General features: G+C 47.1%; 1 protein-coding gene across 2 annotated transcripts; it reads left to right on the top strand.

Moving 5' to 3' along the window:
• The first annotated feature begins 395 nt into the window (after positions 1 to 395).
• On the top strand, positions 396 to 4298 carry EGR2 (early growth response 2). 2 transcript variants are annotated; one of them, XM_004701114.2, is made up of 2 exons: positions 396 to 564; positions 1925 to 4298. In XM_004701114.2, exons 1-2 carry the CDS (start codon positions 396 to 398, stop codon positions 3175 to 3177), a joined length of 1422 nt encoding a protein of 473 aa, XP_004701171.1. In that variant the 3' UTR covers positions 3178 to 4298. The 2 variants fall into 2 exon arrangements, with proteins under 2 accessions (XP_004701171.1, XP_045147503.1); XM_045291568.1 differs by having other exon boundaries at positions 470 to 564; positions 1817 to 4298.
• The last annotated feature ends 5075 nt before the right edge of the window (positions 4299 to 9373 follow it).

The following is a 9373-nucleotide window of genomic DNA, read 5'->3' as shown; positions in this document are numbered from 1 at the left end:
AAGACCTGCCCATAAATACTTAGAGCAACACTTTCCGTCCTACTGAGAGAGCAGCAATTGATTAATAGCTCGGCGAGGGGACACACTGACTGTTATAATAACACTACACCAGCAACTCCTGGCTTCTCAACAGCCGGCACACGAGGCAGGAGCCACTGGCGAATAGCCATTTTTCTTCTTTCTTAAAAAGAAAAACAATACCAACAAGAAACTTGTTTGCTAGGGTTTTTTTTCCTGTTGGATTTTTTTTTTTTTTTGCCCCTGGGTTGGCTGCTTTTAAGTGTGGAGGGCAACAGGAGATACCAAGCCAGGCTCAGCCCAACCGCTCTCCAAAACGGCTTCTCTGGCACTGCAGGTAGCGAGGGCGTTGGGTCTCCAGGTTGTGCGAGGAGCAAATGATGACCGCCAAGGCAGTAGACAAAATCCCAGTAACTCTCAGTGGTTTTGTGCACCAGCTGTCTGACAGCATCTACCCTGTGGACGACCTCGCCGCCACGTCGGTGACCATCTTCCCCAATGGCGACCTGGGAGGCCCCTTTGACCAGATGAACGGAGTGGCTGGAGGTAAGCCGCGTGCACCCGTGCGGGCGAGGAGTCGCGCGGCTCGCAGGTGGGGGGTAGGGAGGGGGGAGACCCGGACGTCTTCGGGATTCGTAGCCGAGGTTCGGGCGCTAGGTGGATCGAGTTGAGAGAACTGGCTCTAAAGCCCGAAAGAGGGGACAGCCGACACGCCCGCAGTCGCAGGGACACGGGCGCTGGAGCTGGGCGCGCGGGCAGATGCGCTCGATCCTTAGCGAGCGATCGCGCGCGCCCAGCGCAGGGATAGGTGTGGAAAGGGCGCCGCCCTGGGCCTTGGGACTTGAGCGGGGCTTTCGGGCGGCAGCACCCTGGCCTCCCCTTTTCCGGAGTGGGGGCAAAGTGACGGGAAAGTTCGGGGCTCTCGGGGAGAAAGCTGAGCGGCCGCGAAGCGCCAGAGCAAAGCGCCCGCCGCTCCGTGCGGCCAGAGCGGACCCGGGGGAAATCTCGGAGCGCGTGCCGCCACACCTGCGTGCCGCCCGTGAAGTTGAAGGGGTTAGTGGCTAGCGGGCTCCAAGCCGGGGGAGGCGAAGGGACGGGGCTAGAGGGTGGGCGGCTGCGGAACCCGGCCCGCAGCTTGCGGAGAGGGGCCCAGGGGGCCCACCGCGGCGGGTTTCCCTGGCAATGCTGGGCAAAGTCGTCTTACGCGGTCCCCGCACCTTCCTCCAAGCCCGGCCACTAGCCTGGGGCTGGGGCGGGGACGCGCGGGTGGTTTTCAAGGCTGAGAAGCTTGGAAGGGAAGGAAACCTGTAGACGCCAGCCCCCGCAGCTCCTGCCTCTCACCATCAACCATCAGCTGATGCGCAGTGAAGGGGAAGGAAGGGAAGCCACAGAAGATGGGGCGCAACCGGGAAATCACTGATTTCCCTTTCGGGCTCCCCATTCAGACAGGCACCTTCTGGGCACTGGCAGGCATTAGGCAGTTCTTGGGTGGTGCCTGTCCTGGAGCACCAATCCTGGGACCCTCCTCCCACCCGCCACCCCAGGCAAAAGAGAGGGAGTGAAGTTCCAGGCAGATGGGGAATTTTTAATGTTGTTGCTATTATTGGGTGTTTTTATTGGGGACTAAAGCCACAGATGGCTGTGTGTGGGGGCTGGGGGAGTCATCCTGCTTTCTTGGAGGTATTTCTTGACTTCCAGACTGTCACTGGCTGCCACAGTGGGATCATGGGCTAGCCTCTTCTTACTGACTCTTGTGCTGTCGTTTTTCCCCTGGTTGAATTCTGCCCCATCTCTACAGGACTGGGATCCTGGCCTGGGGAGTGTGCCCTTGTGAATGAGAGCAAGAAGGGAGAGCTTGGCCAGCGGTCTCATATCTCCACCTCCAATCTGCCCTTTCCCTTCCCAGATGGCATGATCAACATTGACATGACTGGGGAGAAGAGGTCCTTGGAGCTCCCATATCCCAGCAGCTTCGCTCCCGTCTCTGCACCTAGAAACCAGACCTTCACTTACATGGGCAAGTTCTCCATTGACCCTCAGTACTCTGGTGCTAGCTGCTATCCAGAAGGCATCATCAATATTGTGAGTGCCGGCATCCTGCAAGGGGTCACCTCCCCAGCTTCAACCACAGCTTCTTCCAGTGTCACCTCTGCCTCCCCCAACCCACTGGCTGCAGGACCCCTGGGTGTGTGCACCATGTCCCAGAGCCAGCCTGACCTGGACCACCTGTACTCTCCACCGCCACCACCACCTCCGTATTCTGGCTGTGCTGGAGACCTCTACCAGGACCCCTCGGCGTTCCTGTCGGCAGCCACCACCTCCAACTCCTCTCCTCTGGCCTACCCACCACCTCCTTCCTACCCGTCCCCCAAACCAGCCACGGACCCCGGTCTCTTTCCTATGATCCCGGACTACCCTGGATTTTTCCCATCTCAATGCCAGAGAGACCTACACAGTGCAGCTGGTCCAGATCGCAAGCCCTTTCCATGTCCCTTGGACTCTCTTCGAGTCCCCCCTCCACTAACACCCCTCTCCACCATCCGAAACTTTACCTTGGGGGGGCCCAGTGCTGGGGCCACAGGGCCAGGGAGCAATGGAGGCAGTGAGGGACCCCGGATGCCTGGCAGCAGCTCAGTGGCGATAGCTGCCGCTACAGCTGCCTATAACCCACACCATCTGCCACTTCGGCCAATCCTGAGGCCTCGCAAGTACCCCAACAGGCCCAGCAAGACCCCAGTGCATGAGAGGCCCTACCCGTGCCCAGCAGAGGGATGTGACCGGCGCTTCTCCCGCTCAGATGAGTTGACCAGGCACATCCGAATTCACACTGGCCACAAGCCCTTCCAGTGTCGGATCTGCATGCGCAACTTCAGCCGCAGCGATCACCTCACCACCCACATCCGCACGCACACGGGGGAGAAGCCCTTTGCCTGTGACTACTGCGGCCGCAAATTTGCCCGGAGCGACGAGCGGAAGCGCCACACTAAAATCCATTTGAGGCAGAAGGAGAGGAAGAGCAGTGCACCCTCATCTTCGGTGCAGGCCTCGTCCACAGCTTGCACTGGGGGCACACAGGCTGGGGCGGCCCTGTGCAGCGGCAACAGCAGCACTGTTGGGGCGCCGCTTGCCCCTTGCTCCTCTCGGACCAGGACACCTTGAGACGAGAATCGGGTTGACAGCATCAGCTCCTTGAGGCCCTGGAGGCCCTCCATCCACTTGAGCTGCCATGAACACTACCACACTTTCTTGCCCCTCCCTCCCTTCATTGGGCAAAGGGCCTTGGTGGTGCCCAGCATTGGCCCTGCTTGCCACTGAAAAACAGGTCTTTCATAAAACTTGGTCCACCTGCGTCTCTGGCAGATGAGTTGAGGATGGCCCCAAGGTAAAGGAGAGGCTTTGGAAGGGGGTTGGGTGGGCTCGCCTGGCCTAGAGGGCTGAGGCCTGACCCTGCTGTAAAGGGTTGTCTGACTAGGTTTTGCTGCCCACCCATTTGCCCTTTACAAGTTTTTGACTCTGGATGTCAAGAGTTGTCTGGGACTTTCTCCACTGTAGGTTGGGAGATGCTGGTCCCTGCCAGTGGGACAGCAGAAAGACAGAAGCAAAACTGATGTGCACTTTATGGCTTGGGACTGATTTGGGGACGCTGTATAGTGAGTGAAGCATGGCCTTTGTGTCGCATTCTCTGGCCCTAGAACAGTGAATCAAAGCTTCTCTAGTCGTCTCAACCCTTTAAGCAATATGTGTTATCAACTCAGAGTACAGAAGTGCAATGTGATGGGAGGGACACGGCAATATCTGCTCCTTTTTTTGAGTTGTTTGAGAATCGCAGACTATTTTTTCAGTGTATATCCACTCAGAGTTTGTGTATTTTTGATGTGCACTGTTCTCCAAGTTCTGAACCTTTGGGAAAAAAAAAAAGTAAAGCATTTATGAACTTTTGAAATGAGTCAGAGGTTAACTTATTTAAAGGAGGATGTACATATATTCTATGATTAGGATGCATGCAATTGTATTGAAAGTGTCCTTGGTGCCTTGTGTGATGTAGACAATGTTACAGTGTCTGCATGTAAATGGGCTGCCTTACTATGGAAAATAAAATCACACTCTGGATTTAGTCCGGCTGTATATTTCTGCCTATTAATATTTGGATTTTTTTTTAGAAAGTATATTTTTGTATGCTCTGTTTTGTGACTTAAAAGTGTTACCTTTGTAGTCCAATTTCAGATGAGAATGTAAATAATGTTATTGGAGTTGACTTGTTTGGCTATTAGCTCTTAATAGTTGTGGAAATATAAATAATCTAATGCAGAACCACTAACTGAATTTCAGAAAATGGTTTATGACTATGGTGTAAATAAATACTTTTCAACAATATATTTTTGCTGCAGAAATCATTTTTCTAAGTTGTACTTGGTTGCCATTGAGTCAGACCTAAAGACTGGAAGCCAGCAGGTGAAGGGTTTCGGCCAAACTCTGACCTCCAAATTCTCTTTAGTCGCCTGTCACCTCAACCCTTCAACCCCAAAGCAATCTCCATTCATATTTAAACGCTCCTGTTAGGGGGATTTCCCCCCAGACATTAGTGTAAAAAAGTGTTTGACTCATTGTTCCATCCTCTGATAACACAGCTTATAGCCTCTCTCCTTTCCTGAGTGGGCTCCGGAAAGTAAATACTTACAAATAAGTGCCCACTCGGAGACTACACATTTGCAACTGCTTTCAGAACTCTGACCAGGACCTGGAACTCAGAAGAGATGTGGTTTTGTGGAAAGTGTGGTGGTGTGGTCACACTGGAAATGACTTTTGGGTTCCTGGATTAGTCTCATGACCACAGCAAACTTTTTGAAAAGTGCCATCACCTCTTCAGATCAAAGATGCGCTCAGGCGCTGCTGATGACAGCAGTGATGGGTTGCCAAAGGAATTACCCAGGACTCATTTCTCTCCAGCCTTCACGCCCTGATTAAATGTATTCTGAAGGATCATCAATGTGCCATAGGCTTAACTATCAAAATACTCAGTCTGTTAGAAAGGATAAATCATAGACTATATGAGTTAAATAGGCAATAATGGCCCTCCTTCCATCATGCTGGACAGTGCTTTGCAAAAGAAGCCACTGCAGGGTTCATTTCACTGCAAGCTGTGGTAGTGATTTTAAAATATAAATGCACCAAAAATGTCAGTTAGCCATTTATTATGCAAAGTAAGTGGTGATCTGCTAAGTGATCTTTAGCCTAAAACCGGATCTTTATTAACTTCATCCACTAGCACCAGATTCGTACACAGGTGGAACTCATTACACGACTGCTTAGCTAGATCATCTGAAAACCCCGTTTGTCCTTTGCCACTATTAGACTTGGCAGGTAATTGATGGCCTGTATTTCAGGACAGCAGCCAGCGATTCCTGGAAATCACCTGTGCCCTTACCAGCAGTAGATTTTGAGACCTATAGACTCCCCCGCCCCCACCCCACATCGCTTCTCTGTGGATACCTCAAAGATGCAGAGTATCCCTTTCTATACCAAACAGACGTGACAGAAACTACTGTCATATTTCTCTAGTGACTGATGGTTTCCCATTAGATTATTATTTCCAACTTTGTCAGCAGATCATCATCTTTGCTTGGACTATTTTGATAAATATGTGTAAAACAACATAACATCTTGACGATTGTTTGTAGTAGCTACTCTCCTACCAAGATTCCACAGTATTAAAGTAATACTTACATTTTATAATGTACATGATTGCCTTGCCAGATTTTTTCCAGAGAGACCCAAGATAACCCAATCTGTGTATAGAGCCATTTGTAAAGAATAAGGCTGAATATTATGTATATACATACGTTTCTTATGAAAGCTGTTACCTAACTTGACTCTAGCTTGTTGGAACATACCAGAAGGAACACGTCTCCTGTATTTTCTCAGAACCAACTTTGGTTTTTACCCCTTGAGTGCAACAGGTATGTTAAATGCATCCTTAATTAGACTTCTCTGTGCTTGAAACAGGAGCCTTTTCAGTTATCTACCGGCCCTGCCCCCGGCCCTTCATTTAAGACATACAGTATATAAAGATCAGCCTGCTTCTCATCTCTTACATAGCCATTGTTGAGGTGGGTATTTCCGCTGTTACTGGGAGTGTCTATTTAAAGGTAACTTCTAATTCTTAAAAATTCACAATGCTTCAGATGGTTCAGTTCACATTTAAAATATGCAAGAGGGGCACTGGTGGTATAGTGGGTTATGAGTTAGATTAACAGCAAGGTCAGCAGTTTGAAACCACCAGCAGCTCTATGGGAAAAAGATGAGGCTTTCTACTTACATAAAGATTTACAATCTTGGAAACCCACAGGGGAAGTTCTAGCCTGTCCTATAAGGTCGCTATGAGTCAAACTTGACAGGTTTTTCTGTTTGTCTTTGAAGACAGCCATCAAGACAGAGCTCTGTGGCATAAAAGCCTGTATGGGGCTGTTAGCCACAAGGTCAGTGGTTTGAACTCACTGTTTGCGCTACAGGACAAGGATGAGGATGCCTGTTCCTGTAAAGATTTACCACCTCAGAAGCCCAAAGGGGCAGTTCTTCCATGCCCTATAGTGTGGCTGAGTTGAAATTGACTGAATAGTATTGAAGAAGGCTTCTTCAAGTGTTTAAGAGAATTCACTCTTCTACTATAAAACTATAAATCAAGTTTTATAGTTTCAGTAACCTGCTAACAAAACCAAGGCCAATTGCATACTTTAGTAAGGCAAATTATATACTTAAAAATGGTTGCAGGGACATTTTAGCAGTCCAGTACAATATTTTGAGAGACAGCATCAATAAGTGCATAAAATGTTGCCAATCCAAGTTACAGGCAAGGTATTATGCCTGTTAGTGTTTGCAAGATAATGGCATGGCTTTTAAACACCCTAAAAAATTCTACAGAAAAAACATTCCTTGATATTAGTATGGGAATATTAATTTCCTTGCACTGGCTTATTAGGTTAAGTATAGTCCCCACCCCCCCACCCCAGGTTGTGGCAGACAATACTTTCCAACATTATTTCAATGTTTCAAAGCTTATTCCAAAGGAAATAAACTCCCCAAATTTGTATTATTGCTTGGACTTCTGAAGTTCTGAGGCCACTGGGTCTCTGTACAACATGATCTCAGAATACAGATTGTGGACCTTCAACAAGCAAAATGTAGACAACATATCAATGAAGATTTTTCTCCTCCATTCTGCAATTAAATAAGTTACCTCTAAACAATTTTAAACATATCTTTATTTTCCAAAAGTACACTGAATGGTTTCAACCCAGGAAATGGAAACATCCTGGGTTTGAAGGGTAAATATCTAAGTGGGACTTACAAACGGTTTCCTTCTTTTGACAGCAGGTGCCTCAGTGCACTGGAAGCCATCCGGTCGGCTTCCAAATGCAGCCCGAAGTTGCGAATTCAGATCAGCTGTTACAGGAGTGGCACTACCCTCAGGTCAGAGTTGAATAGCAACGGGCTGAGCCCTGACGTATACAGATGTACTGCTGCCTCTTTGGGCAGTTTAGCTAGAGCACAGGATTCAGAATGATGGGGAATCGATGAGTGGTGACAGAGTCCTTCTGTAGGAGTCCTTCCTAAAGCGAACAGGTGACAGGGAGAACAGGTGCGCTTTCTGGGAGAAGCGAAGGGCTATTAGTGTAAAAATGTCAGAGAATTCACTCTTGTTGACAAAACACGTATTTGTTAAAACGCAGACCACAGTTTCCATTTGTGAACAGCAGTGGGTAGAAACTCGATCAATGCAAAATCAGGCTTAGTAAAAAATCTTGTATATATATTAGGTCGGTGTATAATATGATCTTCCATTGCTCTAGTTGGTCATTAATATAACCAGAAAAATAAAAAGCCTTATAAGTATTTAGATGATTTTTCAGCCATGAGAGGCAATTATTGCATTTGTTACTCAACAGAAAAATTAGATTACTATCATTGTGCTCATTAATCCCAGTTGTTACCAAGACTTATTCTCTATTGCAGGAATACATGGAAGCACAATAGCAGCACACGCAGTTAGTGGAGATCAAAAGTTCATGCATAGATGTGCAAGGTTTTCTGCACACCAGTTTGTCTCTGTACCGAGTCTTTCCTTCAGCGGCTCACTAACACAGGCCCATTTTATGTTCCACTGGCTCACTCAGAATGTATTAGTGAACCAAAGTTTCAGTGTTCTTACTGAGCTGAATTACTGATCATAGTGCGGTTTCAGCCTGCAACCATTTGCTATTCTTTTGAAAAGCACCTTAGATTCCACCCCTCCACCCCCAATCTCCAAATTGCTTGACAGAGAACTTTAAAACTTTTTTCATACTGAAATTTGGAACAGTCCTTCCTTTATTATTTTCCTATTGTCAGGGTTTTTTTTTTTTTATAGGTTTAATGTACTCCAGGTTGCATAGCATATAAATTAATAATACCATCCCTTGGTTAAGTTGATGACTTTTTGCTATAATAGAAATTTTAAAAGACACGGGACTGATAAGCTTACACATTCATTAATATGCTACAAAAATAATAAATAAAACTGGCATTTTAAGTTTGGGAACTCTTTTCTGAGAAAACGACCATTTTCATGATCAGAATTAATTTTCAAGCTGAGTGACAGGAAGAACTGCTTCAGACCGTCCGAGACATATTAAGCCAGATCAGAATGTGAAGCTTCAGTAACACATTTTTAGCAACCCTGGGGGAAATGCTTGGCAGTAGGCACATATTAAGCCTGTGTCAGGTTTTGCAAGTTAGTGGTGTGGCACATTAAGTAAGCATCATCTTTGTTTAAAAAAAAAAAAAAAATCAATGAAGAATTTGCTTATTCACACTATTGTAAAAATTGGGAGGAAATCTTGCACTCAGCCTTTGTAACCCAGTGTTCATAAAGAGGCAAAGGCACAGTTCTCTATAGGGCCAAACGCTTTCTACCAATATTGTATTTATTATAGCTATTAGAACTCTATTGCCACATGGGCAAGCTAATCAAGAGGGCTGAGATGGCAGCTGGGCAAACTTTAATGTGTTTATTTCTACAGTTTGTTTTCATTAGAAGTTTTGTGAAAAAGGAAATCCTATAAATAGTAAAAAGGGGGAAACAGTAAGTGCTTCCGGGCCTGAAGCAGATGGGTGTCAATACATTTGTAAACCAGGTGAGGTTGCCCCACCTAAAGGGCAAAAATAAAAGTAGTCACAGATAACAAAACTGCTAACTTCAAGGGTAGGGTAGGAAGTGTTTACTTCCAAGTTGGGATGCCTGAATGACTATAACCAGAGCTAATTTTTAAGTTTCTGGCCTCAATCATGTGCCTTCTCTTCCCATAGCAAAGCACATCAG

Source organism: Echinops telfairi, unplaced genomic scaffold (genome assembly GCF_000313985.2).
Source record: "Echinops telfairi isolate 266 unplaced genomic scaffold, ASM31398v2 ScPeMD7_70;HRSCAF=299, whole genome shotgun sequence".
NCBI lineage: Eukaryota > Metazoa > Chordata > Mammalia > Afrosoricida > Tenrecidae > Echinops > Echinops telfairi.
The sequence above is the reverse complement of the archived record's forward strand: the minus strand, read 5'-3'. Positions and strand labels throughout refer to the sequence as shown.